Source organism: Neomonachus schauinslandi, chromosome 15 (genome assembly GCF_002201575.2).
Source record: "Neomonachus schauinslandi chromosome 15, ASM220157v2, whole genome shotgun sequence".
Classification (NCBI taxonomy): domain Eukaryota; kingdom Metazoa; phylum Chordata; class Mammalia; order Carnivora; family Phocidae; genus Neomonachus; species Neomonachus schauinslandi.
In genome coordinates, this window is record NC_058417.1 from 39,588,053 (window position 1) to 39,609,356 (window position 21,304).

At 49.6% G+C, this 21,304-nt stretch overlaps 2 protein-coding genes across 2 annotated transcripts in view; one reads left to right on the forward strand and one right to left on the reverse strand.

The window, feature by feature from the left end:
* The window catches only part of LOC110573273 (signal transducer and activator of transcription 5B), an 871,639-nt gene that overhangs the window by 196,467 nt on the left and 653,868 nt on the right, over window positions 1-21,304 (forward strand). The gene's annotated exons all lie outside the window — the stretch shown is intronic.
* KRT32 (keratin 32) lies at window positions 10,442-16,802 on the reverse strand. The gene is made up of 7 exons (XM_021681747.1): window positions 16,338-16,802; window positions 15,575-15,657; window positions 15,255-15,411; window positions 13,809-13,970; window positions 13,601-13,726; window positions 12,707-12,927; window positions 10,442-10,553 (listed from the first exon to the last, which is right to left on the reverse strand). The coding sequence occupies exons 1-7, from the start codon at window positions 16,800-16,802 to the stop codon at window positions 10,442-10,444; spliced, it is 1,326 nt and encodes a 441-aa protein (XP_021537422.1).

Genomic DNA, 21,304 nt, shown 5'->3' on the forward strand with positions numbered 1-21,304 from the left:
CTCTAGAGGCAGGAAGCCTACTGCAGATGGAAAGCCCAAGCTGTGGTCTTGAGATGCTATTTTCAAACACGGTGTTGTTACAGATGGATGCATCTCAACCAGTGGGAGGGAAAGGTATGGACTTGAAGACTAGCACCCAGAAATTGTGCCTAGCCCAAGCCTACCTTTCTATGGCATGGCTCCTGCTGCAGGAAGATGCATGGAGCATCCAAGGGTTCATGCCCTGAATAGGAGCATTACCCATCATAGAACGCAGTGGATGCAAAGATTGAAGACAGCTCCTGTGTGTGAAGCCTCATACTGTCATGTCTCTTCAGTGTTAGGAAATGGTGCCAGAGAAAATTGTAGGTCAAGAAAATCATGAAGACTCTTTTGAGAGAAGAGTAATAAATAATAATATAAGTAATAAATAATCAATTTATTATTCTACGTATGCAACTCTTGAGGCTTTGACAAATGTAAAAGGCACACTTTTATTCAAATTAGGTAGGATTTACCGTCAGATTTCTTAGATGCAGTCCTATAATCCACAAAGTTTATTCACTTATCAATGTTGTTTCCTCCTACCATTGGGAATGCAGCTATAAAAGACAGAGTTCCTGACTTAAAGTGGGGGAGACATTTGTGACAAGGCACCACAGTGGTGTATGGAGGTGGGGCCACACTCACTCTGAGGTCTGCAGATATGTCACCATCTTTTTTCCCATTACCCTATTGAAGGCCCAAGTGCAGAATCTACTTCTCCTTCATAACTGTCTATTCTGTAACCAAGCAATTCTCCGTGACACCAGCTGGTTGTCCTATAATTCAATTTAATTCTGATATTATCTACATAGATTTAGCATCAGATCTCACAAGGTAAGGACTCAGTCCCACAAGACTGCCCCTACCTCAGACACCAATCACAAGTCCCAGGTTGTCACCTGTACTTCTGAATGACCGGCTATAAATCAGGGTTCCCATGACCCCTTCCTTGGGTTTGATAATTTACTAGAATGGCTCACAGAACTCAGGGAAACATGTATGTTTATCAGTTTATTATAAAGGACACAGGTGAATAGCCTAAAGAGACACATAGGGCAAGATATGTGGGAAGGGGTGCAGAAATTTCAGACCCTCTCTGAACAAGCCATACTCCCCACACCTCCACATGTTCACCATCCCAAAAACTCTGTGAATCCTGTACTTTGGGGATTTTTATGGAGGCATTATCATGTAGGCATGATCGATCACTGAGGTGGAAAATGCCAAGATTCTAATCATAGCTTAGTCTTTGTGGTGACCAGCCCCCATCCAGAACCCCACCCAGAGTGGCTTCATTAGAACAAAAAACATTCTTATCACCCATGAAATCCCAAGGGATTTAGGAGCTCTGTGCCAGGAATCAGGGTCAAAAATCAAATATTAGAAAAAAAGATGCTTCTAATTCTTAATTGTAGGAAACAAACTGAGGGTTGCTGGAGTGGAGGGTGGGGTGGGAGGGATGGGGTGACTGGGTGATACACACTGGGGAGGGTATGTGCTCTGGTAAGCGCTGTGAATTGTGCAAGACTGTTGAATCTCAGATCTGTACCTCTGAAACAAATAATGCAATATATGTTAAGAAAAAAAAAAGAAGAAGAAGAAGGTAGCAGGAGGGGAAGAATGAAGGGGGGGAAATCGGAGGGGTAGACGAACCATGAGAGACGATGGACTCTGAAAAACAAACAGGGTTCTAGAGGGGAGGGGGGTGGGAGGATGGGTTAGCCTGGTGGTGGGTATTGAGGAGGGCACATTCTGCATGGAGCACTGGGTGTTATGCACAAACAATGAATCATGGAACACTTCATCTAAAACTAATGATGTAATGTATGGGGATTAACATACGAATAAAAAAAAAGTTAAAAAAAAAAAAGATGCTCCTAGTATTCTTATCACTTAGGAAATTACAAGAGTTTTAGGAGTTCTGTGCCAGGAAGTGGGGGCAAGAGACCAATATACATATTTTTTATAATTTTCACAGCAATGGGAATAGAAAATACCCAAACCTCAATTTCTGAGCTGCCTGACCTCAATGAAGTTACATAACCTTTAAATGCACCTGTTTCCTCTTATGAACACTTAAAATGATAGTTATACCCAGGGCTACTGGTAAGAGTAAAGGATACCAGGTAGATAGAACTCCTAACATAATGCCTAGCACAGAGTAAGCACTTAAAAAATGTCATTTCCCTTCTCTTTCAGGGTCTCCAGCCATCACCATCACCCCCTTTAAAAAGCCTAGTGTTTTCAGAAAAATAAAAGTCAGAACGTCTTATAAATACATGAATATATGCTAGCTTTTTGATATAGTCCCACTTGTTTTTTATTTTGTTACTTGTGCTTTATGTGTCATATCCAAGAGATCATGACCAAGACCTATTTTTTCCCATGTTTTCTTCTAGGAGTTTTATGGGCAGGGTCTTACACTTAAGTCTTTAATACATTTTGGGTTAATTTTGGTGAGTGGTGTAAGATAGGGGTGAATGGCCATGTTTTCCCAGACCATCTATTGAAAAGACTATCTTGTCTCCACTGAGTATTCTTGGCTCCCTTATCAAATGTTAATTGGATGTATAAACATGGGCTTAGTTCTGGGCTCTTGATTCTGTTACATTGGTCTATGTGTCTATGTTTATGCCAGTACCATGCTGCTTTTATGTCTACAGTGTTATAATATAGCTTGAAATCAGGGAATGTAATGCCTCCTGCTTTGTTCTTCTTCAGACATCAGTATTTTTTAAAGCTCCCCAAGTGGTTCCAGTGTGCAGTCAAGGCTAAGAAGCAGTGACTTAGAAGAACAAGGAAAGAGAGAATGGGAAAACCATTGTGGTATTGTGAAAACCAGCACTTTGGAGTCACACTTGTGTGGTTCTGGCTCGACTAAGGTTTTTAAGCCACAGAGATTTCATTTTTCTCCTGTGGAAAGTGAAGGTTATAAAATCTGCCCTGGGGCGCCTGGGTGGCTCAGTTGGTTAAGCGACTGCCTTCGGCTCAGGTCATGGTCCTGGAGTCCCGGGATCGAGTCCCGCATCGGGCTCCCTGCTCGGCAGGGAGTCTGCTTCTCCCTCTGACCCTCCCCCCTCTCATGTGCTCTCTCTCTCTCTCTCAAATAAATAAATTAAAATAAAATAAAATAAAATAAAATCTGCCCTGGGAGTTACTCAGGAAGATTCACACACCCCAGAAAGCAGAGTCCAGTTGCTAACAAAACTACATCTAATAAAGCAGGACACGGCCATAAGACCTTATCTGCAATTCTGAGATCCAAAACATTCTGAAAAGCCAAGTTTTCTCCTAACTCGTTTGTCTTTGTCTAGTGTTTATTTATCCCACTTAGGAGAACTATCCATATACTTCATGGCAGAATGAGTAAGGAGTTTGTTCAGCAGGTTTTCCCCCACAGCCATCAGAGGTCTGGGAGAAAGAGCCCCCAGCCACTGGGGCTCTGTGAGGAATCCTCTCTCTTGTGCTCTTCGCGTACCTTTCCAGTGAATTCCAGGATTAAAATGCTGAGTCTGGTGTGTGATTGAAGTCTGTGAAGGTAAAGCCACAGCCCTGTGCTATGTGGGTACCTGTCCGACATGTCCATCACCTGCAGAGGAGGGGCATTCACAGAAAGGAAAGAAGCATTTCAAGGGCTCAGCTCCTCCTTGGCCTAGCATCTGGGAAGGAGCTGGACATGGTGCCCAGAACACAGAAGGAAACCCGAGCTAGAAGGAGAGGGTCTCAGACAAGAGCACTCTCTTCACAAAACCATGAGATTAGGTCAGGTCTGTATGTCCCACAAGTAGGCTGTGAGCCAGGTCATCTAAACTCATGACCCATAGATCCTTTTTGCTGTCATCAACATGGAGCTGAATCCCCTTTCGACCACCCAGTGACAGGGAACCTGGGGTCCTTTATTCCCTATTGACCAGTATCAGAGTGAGAGAAGGCTCCCAAGTCCTGGCTGTGGTACTTAGTGACAGGCCCTAAGGGCAGGTGATCTGGAAGGCAGGACCAAATTATTTGGCCCCTTCTCCACAGCTGGAGTGCCTCCTTCTAGGGCTGACAAAGCAGGATTAGGGATTTGTTCTCATTTAAGGAGGGGGTGTTTCTAGACAGTTCCTGCTCCCAGCGCTGCCCCTTACTAGCTGGGTGGCCCAAAGCAAGTCAGCCAGTTCTTCTGGTCCTCTGTTCCCCACTGAAAATGCAAGCTCTAGAATAGACCATGGGCTTGAACTCTTGATCACAACCCAAGTAAGAATTACGCTGCACATTTTGCAACCCAACACACACATACATATTGTTTTCTATTCTGTTCTCTCTCTCGCTCTCTCAGGCTGATCAAAATCCACTAAAATGACTTCACAGACCATCAATGGGTCACAGCCATTGTTTAAAATAACCGCACCCATGACCACTGTAACTCAGTGAAATAACCTGACAACAGTAGACACACTCTGGGCGCCTGGGTGGCTCAGTTGGTTAAGCGACTGCCTTCGGCTCAGGTCATGATCCTGGAGTCCCTGGATCGAGTCCCGCTTTGGGCTCCCTGCTCAGCAGGGAGCCTGCTTCTGCCTCTGACCCTCCCCCCTCTCATGTGCTCTCTCTCAAATAAATAAATAAAATCTTAAAAAAAAAAAGTACAGATGTTCCCTCTCCCCCCAAAACCCCCAGATAAAAAAATGACTGAGAAGTGATTAAAGGTACAGCAATTCTGATTTAAGAGGTTAGAATGTGGGCGCCTGGGTGGCTCACTTGGTTGAGCGACTGCTTTTGGCTCAGGTCATGATCCTGGAGTCCCTGGATCGAGTCCCGCATCGGGCTCCCTGCTCGGCAGGGAGCCTGCTTCTGCCTCTGACCCTCCCCCCTCTCATGTGCTCTCTCTCTCTCTCATTCTCTCTGTCTCAAATAAATAAATAAAATCTTTAAAAAAAAAAAAAAACAGTAGACACACTCAATAGACAACTTCACTTATTAATTTATTCATTTAATTTATTGGCCAGGATCCAGAAATGAGATGCAGCTCCCCAAGTGCTACAGAAGGAAAATGGCCCCACTAAGAAAACTTGGAAGTCAAAACACATGCGGCCGTCATGAGAAGCTGCAGAGCCACAGGGGTGCCCCACCTCAGAGATGAGCCATCCATAAGTGGGCATCAGCCACAGGTGAGTCTCTGACTTCCTGCGTCCCTCTCATCTGCAGCAATGGGAGGATCCCCACTGCCCCGTGTACAGGATCTGCTGCTACCCTGGCAGCCTCTGATGGGCACAAGGGGTGGGCTCAAGGAGGAGGTGCTACGTGGGGCTTGTGGGGTACAGGTCACAGGATGCCCTTGTGTGTTGCCTGAGGGAGTGGTGTGTGGATTGAAGACATTCTGCCACCCAGACATGCAGTGCCCAAGCCCCAGAAAGACCAAGCAGTAGAACACAGGGGTGCAAAGGTGTTGGAACTAAAGAAAAATTAGAGTGACTTCAACCCCTTCCTGCTTCAGCCAGAGACAAGAGGGGCTGTGAGCTCCTCAGGGGTGCAGAGCACATCAGCCACAGAGTCCAGACTGTGGCCCAGGACTCCTGACTCCAGCACATTCTCTTTCCTCTACACCAAACATTTCCTATTAAAAGGCCAAATGGTGAATATTTCAGGCTTTGCAGGCCATACAGGCTGTTTGCACTACAACTGCTCAACTCCACATTGTGCCACAGGGCAGACTTAGATGGTATGGAAGCAAAGGGGTGGGGTCGTGTTCCAGTAAAACTTTAATGACCAAAACAGGCAACAGCTGGATGTGACCTGTGAGCTGTCGCTTGCCAACCCTGCTCTACGCAGCACAATGAATGAGGCCTAAAAATTGGATCCCTCAGAGCATGTGGGGAGCATGTTGGCCTGCCCTGGAGCCAGAGGGCTGGGGCAGGGGAAGGGCCTCACATGGGTGGACTCCAGAAGTGGACACTGGACCTTGGACACCGGACCCTCCACTGCACGGAAGTATTTAGACGGAGACCGGAAGTCCATCCAGATGCTCTTGAACCTCAGAGCAAAGCAAAGGGGCCTAGACAGTGGTGGCTGGTGTGGTGGTGTTGCTGGTGCTTCTACCCCTGTTCTTTCTGAAATTTGTGTGTGAAATGGCGCTGAAAAATGACTCAGCTTCCATAGACGGGGCACTTGTTGCCAACGCAGATTTTCTTTAACCAACATTAATTGAGCCCTTAGGGTATGCCAGACATCATGGTGGACGGCTGAGATGCATTCTGTCCCACTGACTCTGTGGAGGAGGTAGAACTACCCGCCTTTCCACGGGCAGAAGGAGACTGCGATGCACGGAGGTTAGGAGACCCGCCACAATCACACTGCTAGTGGCGGTGGGATTGGGATCCCAGCGCAGGTTTTGTGAAGCCAGAGTCGCTGCTGTGGTTTCCCTTGTGGCAAGACGCTCGTTGGTGTATTTGGTTACTTAATTAGGGCTTAGAGAGAGGACTTTTTGGAAACGAATTTATCTTGACCAATTGCTCAAGAAGATTAAATTCCAGACTATCTTAGGAAATTTCTCTTTAGCCAAATTGAGATCATTGCGTGCATGTGCTGAAATCTACGAAACACACAAAGAATTGTTTTGTTGTTATTCATGATCTTCCCAGTTTTCACCCAGCATCTCCTTTCCTGATCATATTGCAGAAGTTTTTCCAATATCATAGGGAAGGTCCCATTCAGTGTCATTCAGTCCACAAACTATCTTGGTTATTCTCCCAGTCAATGTGTCTGACCACTGGGCCTTACTTTTCTGGAAGCTTCCCTGAAGCCAGTTCTGCCCTGGTTGGCCCTCACTCCGACCCCATGAAGGGGGCCTTGCTCTAGGGCAGTGAGAGGCAGGCCTAACGCTGTGCACCAGTCTCCTTAATGGCCTCAGGGGAAGTCACATCTTTGAAACACACGTCCTTACTTTTCCAGTCCCCACTCAGGGAAGATCCTGCTACCTGTGGGAGTTCCTCTCAAACATCAAATATGCCAACGGTTTTATTACTTTACTGTGGTCCTGCCTAAGTTTTCCTATAAACTGGAGTTAATTAAATCCAAATACTTTGATATGAGGACAGAGTTCCTCTGAGAATCCACATATGTGTAGCACTGGGTCCACTTTCCAGGAGGTCCTGGTGCTGGTGGGCATAAATATTTCCCAAAGTCTACACCCATGGCTTTTTCATCCAACAGAAAAGAGAGATGGGCTAGGCAGGAGGATAACTCGAAACCTCTCTCGCTTGGAAGCACCATCCGAACACAGAAGATGGTGGCCATCCATGTCCAGCAGAGGGGGCAGCACTCCGAGCTGGTATCATATAAAAAGATTTAACAGGCATTTCGGTGGTCAGACAGGTCTTGGCAAGTCAGATGACACACAAGGGTGGAAAGAGGGACCCGGTTGCATTGGACAGTATGCTCTGAGGGAAAAGGAGCCTGCAGAAGTCCCCAAAGGACCCAGGGGCCTGGACTCCTGACCTGCAACCCCTGTCTGATTGCTACAGCTCTGGCCACAGCCTGGAGTCTGTGCTCTTACTGAGCCACATGCTCCAAGGATAAGGAGATTCTGAGTTTGGTGGTTTCCAGTTATTTTTTTAAAGGGGAAATATAGTCCCAGGATGGAGTTCCAGCATCTCAGAGAAAATGCCTCTGTTCTTAAGGACATGGAAGGAGGAGAAAGGAAAAATATTTATTTGCCTGAAATAAATATAAACCTTGGTGCTTGGAAAAAACATAAAGGGCTCAGAGAGACCCCCTAGACTTCGATTCCCACCTGTTGGTTGTATGTCTATGAGCACATCTTTCCAGCTCTCTGGGCCTTAGAGTCCCCATCTGTAAATGGAAGAGGCTGGGCCAGATCATCTGGAAGGCTCCTTATGATTCTGACAGTTTAGGACAGTGCTGGCAAATAGAACTTTCTGGAATAATGGAAATATTCTACATCTGCACTCTATAGTATGGTACCCTTAGCCTCATGTAGGTAATTGAGCACTTGAAATGTGGGTTGTACAATTGAGGAACTGAATTTTCCATTTTATTTAATTAAAAATTCAATAGCCACCTATAGTTTGTGGCTACCATATTGGACAGAACAGTCCTAGGATTTTAGAACCCAAGATCTGGTTCTGTTCAGTCTACTGTGTTTATCAAGCTAAGCACATTCTAGGCAAATTTACGCAGGGCTTGAAATCAAGAAGGACCGCTGGTTGGTACTCAGTTATGAGAATATCCAGTTGGCCAGAAGCTCTTCTCCCTTGGCATCCCAGCTCACTGAAATTTTACCCTCACCTTCACACTCAGGAACCACAGCTGGCTAAGCAGTGTGTTTGTGTCTCCTGTCAGGCTCACGACCCTGCCTGCCAGGCCTGCGTGCAGCATCATGTCCCGAGAGCCCCAGGCAGCTGCAGGAGCCAATCCGTCTCTTATCATTTCTTGGCAAGTCCAGAGGGCAGATCTTTAATAGAAACATCACCTCAGCTCATTAAGGAAGAACCGTGTGTTTGGAAGTTGAGGTTCAGAAAGGTGTGCGAGATTCGCATTTCTGGCACTCTCCTCTTCAGCTGCCGTGACCAGCCTTGCCAAGTCGGGTCCTTTACTGAGCCTCTCGCACTGACCTTCCCACTGTCACAACCTGAGTTGAGGTCTCCTTGGCTTCTTCCACACACTCCTATCAGCTTTCCCCCTGCCCCTCAGCCATCCTTTTGACACTCCTTGGTGAAACATTCTAAAATATCACTCCGGCCATGCCATCCTGGGGCTCAAAACCCGCAGCAGCCCTCCTGCTGCCTTCAGGATGGAGTCCAGGCTCTTTGTGGGGTACCCGACCACCCACCATGGTCTGATACCTTCCTACCACATGAGCTTTATTCCAGCCAGGCTTCCACAGGGATTCCTGCTGCTCTAGCCACTCAAGGCCTCTTGAGCAGGACCTCTGCTTCCATGCAGGCCCCATGCACGTCTACCTCTCATTTGCTCTGTAGACATTCAGGCCCATCTCAAATGCCACCAGCTGCGTGAGGCCCTTCCTGCTCTCCCCACGTTAGTACTTTCTCCCAGTCTTTGCTAGTGTGTGCTCTTTCTAGGTAGGAATGTGGCCGTCTAGCAGAGTGGTTCGAATAAATGCTTCAGTGGAAGCAAACGGACCTGGGTTCAAATCTTTGTCCTTGCATGTAACTTTGGGCAACTGGCTAACCCATCTTCCACTCCTCGGTGTCTCTTTTCTAAAATGGACACGATGTCTCCCTCACACGGTGGTTGTGCAAGGTGCTCTAGGCTGGTTTATGTAATATGCTCAGCACAGTACCAGGTGCATCGTAAGTGCTCAGTAAGTGGTAGTCATGGTTATTATTATTATCATCATCATCATCATCATCATCATCTGGCCCTTATTGAGGAAGAGTGGGGTCTTACACACACTGGCCTCAGCCCCCTCTCCAATCCTCGGCATCTGGACAGCGGGGATCCCTTGCATTTTTTTGTAGCCCCTGCACCCAGCTGTAGTTTGCAAATATGAGGACTCAGAATTATGAATTGCTTGAATCTCCCTGGGGCCTAACAGCCTATACTGAGTCCTGGGTCTATTTCTTACTAGTTGTGTGACCTTGGGCAAGCTTCTTAACCTCTCTGGGTCTCAGCTTCCTCATTTACAAAGAGAAGATAATGGTATCTTTCTCACAGATTGTCGCAAGGTATAAATGGGGCATTAACAAAATGTCTGGAGGACTACCCAGGGCTTAGCCAGCCCCTAATGCCAAATCTGCACGTAGGAGGCCATTAGTGAAGGGTATTTGAATGAATGAATGAATGATCCCATTGTACCAGTTGTAATGAGGTGGAGGGGTGGGATTATAACAGTATTATTCTCAATTACAGTAGTTTGGCCTAGGTTTCTGGCATAATTATCTCCCTCTTCTCTTTATTTTTTTATTACTTGGCTCTGGACCAATTGCCTGGCTTTAACTAGTTTATGGCATGCAGGACTTTCTAGCGAGTGCCTCCCAAGCCTCTGTGGAAACAGACGGGGCATAAAAATAAATATAGAATTTGGGCACATTCCTCTTGAGCCCAACTGAGTAGAACTGGCTGGTGGATACAGCAACAAAGCGACAAACAGAGAAAGATATGCTTGCAGGGCCACTGGATGGGGCTTTATTTTCCAGTTAAAAGAATATGTTCTTGAGGCAGAAGAGACAACCAGAAACATCAGCAAAGAGAGTAATGGGCAGGTGGAAGTGAGAAGCAGCTTCTAAGAAGTGGGGGCTAGGGCGCCCCCTGCAGATCAGAGCATGTTGCACGCAGCCCACCTCCCAGGGCAGCTGCTGGAGGGCTTCCTTGCTGGCCCCTGACCGTGGTCAGACTCTGCCTGAGGAGGCTCCAGGCACCCAGCTCGGGTCTCTCCAGGATCCATCGATGCTGAGGGACTTCAGTAGCGGCCCGGAGGGCAGGGCACACAAGGCACGCAGACGGTGCCGGGCATGCTGGGGGAAGGTGCACAAGGGGGACAGGAGGGAGTGGAGCATGGGTTACAGGGCAACCTGTGGAAGAAAGGCACGTGGGGCAGGATTAGAAAAAAGTCCAACTCAGCAACACGTGCCGTGGTTCTGCCCCCCAGATGCCTCTCAAACTCACCCACTGCTCACCTTCTCCACTCAGCCTCCCTAGTCCCACCTCCATCACCTTTGCCTGTATGACCCCAGTGGCCCCCTCACTGGTCTCCCCAGCCCCTCTCTTGCCCCTCCTAACCACTATCAACTTCGAGGGCAGAGCGATCTTCTACAAACACAAATAGAAGCATGCCCCTCCCTGCCTAAAACCTTCAGTGACTCCACATGGGCCATGATGAAGAACAGCTTTGAACTTCAACTCAACTGTCACATCCTCCTTGAGGCCCTCCCTGATCTCTCTGTATCAAGTCCCCCAGGGGTACCCTGTGACTCCTCCCAGAGTGATTGGTGGTTATTCTGTCACGGTCCGTTTCCCCATTGAACAGTGAGGTCAGCAGCCACATATGAATGCGCACCCTGCAAACCCGGCCAGGAGCAGGCGTGTCATAAGAGTGTTGTTGACTAAGAGGAACTAAGTAATTCATACAGAAGGAATACATGGCAAAAGGAGAAAGGATGATCTCAGAGACCGACAGGTGTGGGCTCAAAACCAGAAACAACACCCTGGACAGTAGATGGGAGCCAAATAGCCCAGAAACTGGACAGGTGCCCAGGGACCACATCCAGCCTGAAATATGTTTCATATGGACGGCACTGTATTTTTTTTAATTTGTTGAAGATACTTAAAAATCAGAAGAATTTAATATTTAAAAGACATCCAGATCCCCAGCTTCTCTTGAACAATCAAAAGACCCAACCATACTGGATCTGCAACTCACACGGTAGAAACAGCCTTGGGGGGTGGGGGCAGTGCCCTCATTGGACTAGGCATAGCTCTCTGGTCCTCCACAGCCCCACAGTGAGCCGTGTCACTCATGCACGTTAACAGCCTGCTCCTTGAAGAGTATTTAACTTTGCAACTCTTGCCCCGGAGGGTGAGAGCGAATGACAGAAAAGCAAGGCTGAATGCTGAATAAGAAACTGCCTGCAACAGCAATCAGCCCACCAGGTGTCCACTGTCCTGAGGTGTCCTGCGCCCAGGTGACCACCAGGCCCTACTGAGCCTATCTGCACTGCCCAGCTTCCAACCCTCCCCACTGCTTACCCTGACCATGGCCATGGCCTCCTGAACACGTTCCTTGCCTGGACCCTCTTCCCTCTACTCTGTCCTTCCTGCAGCCATCCGTACCATCTTCCTAAAGAGCAGCTTTGAGCTTTCATGGACTCAGTCAAGAAACATTACTGAGCATTTACTATGTGCCAGGTGCAGGAGATAAAAAGAATTTATAATGTCTCTGAGTTCTAGGTATTTACCATCTCACTGGGGAGATAGGCAGTTGAGCAAATTCTATCATTTCCTCCCCCCACCAAAAAAATTAGACTTTTCAATTGCCTATGAAATAAGGTCCTCCTGGGCGCCTGGGTGGCTCAGTCGTTAAGCATCTGCCTTCCCAGGGTCCTGGGATCGAGCCCCGCATCGGGCTCCCTCCTCGGCGGGAAGCCTGCTCTCCCTCTCCCACTCCCGCTGCTTGTGTTCCTACTCTCGCTATCTCTGTCTCTGTTAAATAAATAAATAAAATCTTTAAAAAAAAAAGAAAGAAAGAAAGAAGGTCCTCCCTCCCCAGCATGGCCTTCATGGTTTTCAGGGATGGGCCTCACCAATCTTTCCTGTCCTCCTTCCCACCACAGCTTGATCACACTAAAGCTACCCGTGTCCTCCCAAGTGCAGAAAACCTTTCCCCCCAAGTATGAGCTCCAGTTGCTTGCCTATCTCCCTCAACAGATGGAAACAACCTGAGAGCAGAGGCCTTGTCACCATCTAGCCCCACGTCCCCCATGATGCCCTGCACCTGGGAAGCCCTTGGAAGGAGTTTGCTGACACAGAAAGGAACACAATGGTCTCCCCAATGGGCCAGGTTTGGGATGGCAGCATGAACACCTGCCTGACTTTCTTTGGGTCATAGCAGCTTTCCAACTGCTTCTTAATCATGAGAGGGCTCTAACTCGTGGGTAGGCCCAGTTGCTTCCCATGGCCTCCTCCAACCCTTGCCCGCATCTATACAGCCCCAGTGGGGCCCACTCACTTGCAGTCCTCACTCTCCAGCAGGCCCCGGTACGTGGCGATCTCTGACTCCAGCCGGGCCTTGACGTCTAGCAGCACCTGGTACTCCTGGTTCTGCCGCTCCAGGTCACACCTGATCTCAGCCAGCTGGGCCTCCACGTTGCTGATCAGGCACTGTATCTGGGCCAGCTGGGAGCCATAACGGGCCTCGGTCTCCGCCAGAGTGGATTCCAGAGAGTCCCTCTAAGGCAAAGGGAAAGACAAAATAGTGGAGGAGTAGATGTATTTTCCTGGTTCAGAAAGAAGAGCTCAAGAAGAGCCACCTCTCTCTTTGGGGTTGGGAATGACCCCTCCCCACCTAAGTCACTGTGGAAACTAACCCCAAAAAGGCTGAGTGAGTTATTCAAACTTAAGCAGCTGGTCGGTAACAAGTCTAGAATTTGAACCCAGGTCCATGTGATCCTAAATTCCTTATTCCTTCTTCATCCTCAGTCTAGCTTTACACGTTGGATCTGAGGTTCACCAGGCTCATCCCCTATGGCATTATTTAGATCCATGGTCTTCAGCCCTGGCTGCACATTAAAGTCACATGGGAGCTTTTAGAAAATCCTGGCGCCCAGGCCCCACCTCCAGAGACTATGATTTCACTCATCCGGAGAGGAACCTGAGCATGGGAAGTGTTATCACTCCAATAGGCAGCATAGATTTGGAAGGACAGACCAAGCAGAGAACAAGTGTCCACCTGCCCCATGTCAGATGTGAGACATGCCCCTTTGATCTCTGTGCTGGGTCTGGGGAGAAACTCCCTCTAGGAGACATCAGCTGGGCAAGCAACCATGGTGGCTGAATCTGGGCCTCCTCTTCCCTCCTGGATGCCTGCACCTAAGTGCAATGCCACCTGGGATCCAGTACCCACCAGGCTATGCTGGGCCTGCAGCTCGATCTCCAGCGTGTTGACAGTTCGTCTCAGATCAATGATGTCTGACTGGTAGTTCTGAAGCTGCTCGGAGCTCGTGGCCACCTGCTGATTAAGCTCTTCCATCTGCAATGGGGGAGACAGAAGAAGGGCAGGAGTACCTTCTCAGGGACACTAGGGAGGCCGGCCCCGCCTGCGAGAGGCCCACCTGCGTGTTGAACCATTCCTCCACGTCCCTGAGGTTGGTCTCCACCACAGTCTCATACTGACACCGCATCTCCTCCAGCATCCTGTTCAGGTCCACGGGGGGTGCAGCGTCTACCTCAACGTTAAGGCGGTCCCCCAGCTGGTATCGGAGGGCACTGACTTCCTGAAAAGTCACAAGCATGAAGTCACATGGTCACCACCCCAGGGAGACATAAAATGATGGAACAAAAGATGCTAAGATGTCTATGTCAGAGGGGCCCTTTGAGGATTGCAGTCCACTCTGCAGCGTGCCCTGTGGTCTTCCAGCTCCGGCCGGACACTCCCCTAAGGGCAGAAGCACCCCATCGCTCTTCCTGTCACTTTGGCAGAAGCCGAGAGCAACGTCGGGATTTGTTTGATCTCCTTGGGCTACAAAGGGAAACCCGTGCCCCTGCATTCCCAGCCACCCTCCCAGCCCGTGTTCATCCGGGACGGAGGGCAGCAGGAGTCTGGCTTTACTTGGTTCAAGGCCCGAGTGGAGCAGGCGCCTCCCGAGGCTTGGATGCCAAGGAGAGAAAGTTGTCTCGGAGGCTGCCCCGGGGTGTGTGATGATGCCTCATTAGTGGCCTCCCAGTGCGGTTCCCAGCTCTCTGATTTAAATAGGATGAGTCAGCTACCTTAGGGCACTGAGTGAGTATGCGGTAACTGATTGTTACTTTACATTTAAGCCTAAGGAAACCCAGCCAGGATTCAGAGACCCTTGTTCTTTCAAATCCCAAGTCAAGGGGTTGAGAGTCAACTGAGAGAGGGGGGTGGGCGGGGAGGCACCAGAGCTCTGGTGGGCTTTGCAGCACACGGGTGCCCAGGGTGGAGGAATCTCCCTCCGAGGACCTGCAGGAGATGAGGGGGGAAATCAGAAAATAAAGACCTGTGACTTTTATATCAAGTATATTATATGCAAACAGGAGAGTGGAAGAACAGGGTGGGGACCGAAAAAAGAAAACCACCGCACTCGACCCTCCCTTGGAAGGAGGGGGGTCACCCCAACAGCCGAGCCTGACAGAGATGGACAGGCCATTGCATGCGAGTTCTGGAACACAACCCCCTCAGGCCCTCAGGTACCACTACACCCCCAGAATGTTTTCTCAATGCTTGCATGAGAAAAACACGTGCAGTCACCGCAAGCATCTGGCAGTCACAAAAGACCACAATGCAGAAGAGGAGGTTGCTCGCCTCTCTGAGCACGGACCAAGTGACAGGTGTTTCACACCCATGGACTCCCTTAAAGCTCACAGCAGCCTGTGTGATAGTGCTGCTCTGTTTTACAGACGAGGAGCCTCAGAAAGGTTCAGTAAATTGGGCAAGTCCCAGAAACATGACATGGCACCCCTGGAAATTTCAACCCCAAAACCTCACATTCTTCCCACTCAGCTTCCCAGGGCCACATCAGCTTGACTTTAGGGCTCACCTGCTCATGGTTCTTCTTGAAGCACAGCAGCTCCTCCTTCAGGGACTCCACCTGGGCCTCCAGGTCGGCCTTGCACAGGGTCAGCTCGTCCAGGATCCGGCGCAGGCCATTCGTGTCGGCCTCCACCAGCTGCCGCATGGACAGCTCCGTCTCATACCTGTGCAAGGGCACGGTCAGCAGCTGAGCGCTGGTGCTGAACACAGAAATCGGGGAAGCCCTGGAAATGCGGGGGCTTCTCCAGGCCTCTCTGAAACTAACGGAGAGCTGCCCCCAAAGATGTGCAGGGAGAGGAGGCGCCCCCATCCCCCGGCCAAACTCACTTGGTCCTGAAGTCGTCCACAGCAAGCTTGGCGTTATCAATGTGCACAACCATCCTGGCATTCTCTGCCTTGGTGCACAGAACCTGGGGGCCAATGCACAAGAGGGGGTTAATTCAGGACGAGAAAAAGGAGAAAGAACCCAAATGAGAAGCCAGTAGCTGAGAGGGTTCAGCAGCCTGGGAGTCATCCTTGCAGAAGCCCCTCTTCCCTAGAGCCCTGGGGAATAGTTGGTGAACTGCTAGTCCTTGGAGAACATGGGATTTATTTGTTAAGCACCTAGGTCTTCATAAATCCAACTGCCCCATTTGGTTGCAATGAACAATGTGGAAGGAAAGAATCCCGTTAACTCTGAAGTCATTCATGGGACAGACAGAGCCTTAACAACCACTAACATTTACTGAAAACTCACCATGTACCAGAGGTTGTGTTAAACACTTCACCTGCCTCGATTCGTGGAATCCTGTGACAGCCCCACCAGGTGAGAACTCTTATTATCCCCAGTTTACAGATGAGGACACTGAGGTCTAGGGAAGGGCAGGGCCCTCCCAAAGTCATGCAGCAGTAGAATGGAGACTAAATCCCAGACTTCTTCCATGTTAAGTACTCTAGCTGAACGCTCAAATTAGGAGCTAATCCTATGCTCTAGGGACATCTATTTCCCCTGAATGTGGCTTAATGAATTAACAAGATTCAAATCCGGAATGCCAGCTCTTCTGCTCTTCTGGTTGCCTTCCCAGTGAGTCTGTTCACTACTTGCCCTCACCTTCTGCTGGAGCTCCTCAATGGTCCTGAAATAAGACTGGTAGTCGGGACACATGGTGGCCACTTGAGACTGGCATGCCTCTTGGATCTTGCTCTCCAGCTCTGCGTTCTCCTGCTCCAGCTGGTGCACCTTCCCCAGGTAGCTGGCCAGGCGGTCATTCAGGACCTGCATGGTCTCCTTCTCGTTGCCATTGAAGGAGCCCTCACAGTACCAGCTGCAGGTGCCCACAGAGCTGGAGATGCCACTGGTTGGCCGGCAGCTGCTGGGCCAGCAGGAGCCGGAGAGGTAGGTCTTGGAGAGGCAGCTGGTGGGCCGGTAGGTGGTGGGCATGCAGACAGAAGGCACGCAGGCCATGGGCTGGCAGACATAACCCAGGCACAGCTCAGGCCGGCAGCTCAGGCTGCTGGAACAGCCGGAGGAGGGCCTCGGGCAGCTCTTGATGGAAGCTGAACAGTTGGATGGCATGTCGGGGAGGTCCTTCTCCTCAGCAGCAGTCACCTGGATTGCCAGTGTCTGCAGACCCCAACCTGCTTGGGACTTTTTATACCCCTGGAATGAGGGGGTTCGCTCTAGGAAGTCATCATGGGGTGGTGTTGATGTTGCTGCTCAGCCCCAGAGGAAGCTGCTAATTAATTCATAATTGGTTTCCAATAAGGAGTTCCTTTCCCCATAAAAGAGGCGAAGCTAGTCATTTGGCTAAAGCAGGACACTGGGCTCCTGTCATTGACCACCAGGGGAGAGCTTCAGAACACATCTTCAAAGGATCAGCTCGGTGTCCGGGGCCTCATTACCGGGGCGGGGCTGCCAGAGGACCACGGCACCTGGCCCTGTGCCACCAATGGTCTTGCCCACTGCACCCCCGCCTGCTCGGGCCTGAGAAAGGCCATGGTTCTGTGGGGCAGCAGCTGTTCCTTTTAATGAGAGCATTTCCTGTGGGGAGAGGCCTGCCCCCCAAGGAGGAAGTTTGTGGGTGCTAGAAGCTGCATGGACAGTTCAGTGGTATAAATCCAGGGAGATAGGAAACAGAACCTCGGAGGCTTCTACACCTGTATCATCCTCCTACCCAGGGGAAGAAGTGATGTCAGGGAGGAGAGAACAAACTCAAGACACAGACAGAAAGCCTAAGAATCAGGGGCATCTCGTCAGCTGGATGCTAGTCAGAAAGAGAGACGTGAGGACCCCTCTCTCAGAAAAGGAAATCAGTCTCAGGACCATCCCTGTGAGGCAGACGCTCTATCTTGACCATCTCTGGATCCTCCCTTCATTATCACTGCTCCACATACAGACGTCGAGAGTCTGAGGATTGTTTGTTGAAGGACAGGGGAGGACAGGCTGCAGCAGGCTCTATTTTTACTTTCTGCCATGCAGGGCTCATTTCGGGACCTCAGAGAGCAGCCTCACTCAGGAACGTGCTAGAAATGCAAATTCCTCACGCCCACCCCAGACCAACTGAGTCAGAAACTCTGAGGGTGGGGCCCAGCCATCTGTGTTAAATGAGTTCTCCAGGCGGGCTTGAGAACCACTAAGGTATAGGAGGAGCATCTAGATCTTAATACCTGCCACCAGAATTCCTCTTGCAGAAAGAGCGGTCTTTTTTTTTTTTTTTTTTATTCTTATGTTAATCCCCATACATTACATCATTAGTTTTAGATGTAGTGTTCCATGATTCATTGTTTGTGCATAACACCCAGTGCTCCATGCAGAATGTGCCCTCCTCAATACCCACCACCAGGCTAACCCATCCCCCACCCCCCTCCCCTCTAGAACCCTCAGTTTGTTTCTCAGAGTCCATCATCTCTCCTGTTTCGTCTACCCCTCCGATTTTCCCCCCTTCATACTTCCCCTCCTGCTACCTTCTTCTTCTTCTTCTTTTTTTTTTTCTTAACATATATTGCATTATTTGTTTCAGAGGTACAGATCTGAGATTCAACAGTCTTGCACAATTCACAGCGCTTACCAGAGCACATACCCTCCCCAGTGTGTATCACCCAGTCACCCCATCCCTCCCACCCCACCCCCCACTCCAGCAACCCTCAGCTTGTTTCCTGCGATTAAGAATTCCTCATATCAGTGAGGTCATATGATACATGTCTTTCTCTGTTTGACTTATTTGAACGGTCTTTTTTTTAAAGATTTTATTTATTTGCCAGAGAGAGAGAGCGAGAACACGCACAAGCAGAGGGAGTGGGAGAGGGAGAAGGAGGCTTCCCGCTGAGCAAGGAGCCTGATCAGGGACTCGATCCCAGGACCCTGGGATCATGACCTGAGCCAAAGGCAGACACTTAACCACCTGAGCCACCCAGGCGTCCCAGAGCTGTCTTTACTTGAAAAAATACACTAAGTTCTTGGGGTAGAAGATGGGACCCCAAGTGCCTGGATGTTGGCTGGCAAGACATCAGAGGGAGAAAAGGAGAAGAATTGGAAGTTCCCAGGACAATCATGGAAGCAAGGGGTGAAGGGGAGAGGGTTGCAGGAGCGAGGACAGATACCAGGAAGGAGCTGAGGGGCCATGCTGTGGAGTGCAGTCCCACTCTGTGGTGTTCGCGAGACCTTCAGCAAAATCCACTAAATTCAAACTCTTGGCATGAGCATCAGTTCACATGACAGAGGAAGGACTGGGTCTCACGTGAGAGTGTGTGTGAAAAAGGAAAATGGCAGTGTTCAAAGCCCCGGCCGGGTGAAGGATGGGGACAGGGACAGGTGGACCCAGCGCAGGAGCATGCGCAGCCTGTTCTCAAACTCAGTTCTGTCTGAGTCCAAAGCCTATCCACTGTACCCCAATACCTCTGAGGCCAAAGCCAGCTACTGGGCAAAGAAATGTATTTGAAAAAGGGAGAGAAGGGAAAGTCACTCAGAGAAGGGCAAGGAAGTAGAAGCAAACACGGAAGAAACACCAGTGAGAACTGGGGGCTGACTGTGTCCAGGGTGGAGGGCCCATTTAAACGAGGGTAGGTAGGGGGTGCCTGGGTGGCTCAGTCGGTTAAGCGTCTGCTTCCAGCTCAGGTCATGATCTCAGGGTCCTGGGATCAAGTCCTGCGTTGGGCTCCCTGCCCAGCAGGGAGTCTGCTTCTCCCTCTGCCTGCCGCTCCCCCTGCTTGTGCTCTCTCTCCCGTGCTCTCTCTCTCTCAAATAAATAAAATCCTTTTTAAAAATAAAAATAAACAAGGATAGGTAGGTTGCAAGCAGGGTCCTGGCCCCAGACTGTCTCCTTCCTTCCATTCTTTGAAAAACCAGACCGACCCCAGACAAAAGATTTATCAAAGCTGAATTTAGGTAGTTCTACCATCCAAAAGCCAGTTTGCCAACCCGTCCATAGTGTTGCGTCATCAAACATAAGCAGAAGGATCCCTAGACATTTGAGAGAAGTTTCCAGCATCACAGACAGAGACACAACAAAACAAGCAAATAAACAAAACAGTTAAGAGGAAACTGGGGGAAACGGAAACAACGCGGACTCTAAAACAATCTATTAATACACTAATATATATACATATGTGTGTATTTTATAATGACCTCAGAGTTAAGAACCGGCAGTCATGATAGATATTATAAAAGAGGAACAGAGAACAAAAAAATAACTCCCTGGAATTAAAAATATGATAACTGAAATTTCAAGTTCAGTGCGGATGTTTGAGATTAACGGAGAGAAAAAAGCCAGAGCTGAGAGATAGTCAAAAGCACCCGTCAGGGATCCGCCAGCATGATGGCGACGGCAGAGCTGCCTGAGGCCCCAGCTGCCAAGCCGGAAGGTCCTCCCCACCGACAAAGGAACCCCCAACCCTGGCTGTGCACTGGAATCACTTGGGGAGCTTTTTAAACCCCCAACCCCAGGCCATATCCGAGACTAACTAAGTCAGGGTTGCTGGGCGTCAGACCAGTGACCTATATGCTCGTCATTCCAAAGTGCGGCCAAGGTTGAGAATCTCTGACTTAATGGGAACAGCATTACATTCAAAGAGCACAAGCAGATGACGTAAATAATAGTAAGAGGCAAGGCTCTGCAGGATCTGGTTCGCTGCATCTTGGAGGGAAGTAGGATGGGTTTGGAAGGGGTTTGTACCACAAAGGATGTCATAAGGAGGAAGTGTGGCTGATGGGACATGGAGTTAACTAGAGCTGTGTGCTCAACCCTTGCACGGCTTGCTGACTGCAGGTCCCCCAAGCCTGACTTTTCTCCGAATCAGAAAAGATAAGCCACAGAACGGCATCTCTACTTTGGCTGCTAGGCATTGCTGTCTGGAAGGAAAGCTCAGAAATGAAAGTCTGGACAGGGAAGAGGCAGATGCCCAGCCTCAGGGCAATCCAGGACTCCAGCTAGGATAGACGGTCAACAATATTGAGCCATTTTCAAACGCCCAGCAAATGCTCGGGAAAGCAGTACGGACCTCAGAGTATGTTTAGTGTCATGGCTTCTGTTTTACTGATGAGGAAAGTGAGACTCAGCAATGGGGCACCCCCTGCTAAAGCTCCCACAGGCGGTAAGTGCTGGGGACAGGATTTGAACCCAGGTCAGTCTGACTCCACATTCGGAGCCCGTCTTCATCACGCTAACGCCACGGCCCCTTCAGCAGGCCTCCTCCTACCACTGAGGCAGGGAGTGGGTGCCCTTCTTTTCCCACCCCAAGGCCTCCCTCTGACAAGGGTCAATCCTGCTCCTGGCACCTGGCACACTGTCTGGCCCAGGAAGGTGCTCGGCAAAGGTTTGTTGAATGAAGTGAATGATCGTGAGACCATCATCTTCTTCCAGTGACTGAGCCTCAACAAAACCAGCTAAGGTGTTCCAAGAAGACCAAAGCCAAGGTGGTGCAGGATGCCAGGAGCAAGGGGGCTGGGAGAAACCAAAGCCCCAGGCTCTCCTTTATGGGGGGTTATTAAAGGGACAACTCTAAAGTTGAATCAGGGTGAATGATACCAGGCCCCCTTAAGGGGTGGGGGTCTCAGGCCCACTTGGTCACCTGTCTTTCCCC

Excerpts from the sequence above, each read along its gene's own strand:
- KRT32 (XM_021681747.1), bottom strand. The coding sequence starts at position 16,802 with ATGCCATCCAACTGTTCAGCTTCCATCAAGAGCTGCCCGAGGCCCTCC. Across the intron at positions 15,412-15,574 it reads GTGGACGACTTCAGGACCAA|GTATGAGACGGAGCTGTCCA; the intron begins GTGAGTTTGGCC and ends GCCCTTGCACAG. Across the intron at positions 13,971-15,254 it reads TCAAGAAGAACCATGAGCAG|GAAGTCAGTGCCCTCCGATA; the intron begins GTGAGCCCTAAA and ends GTGACTTTTCAG.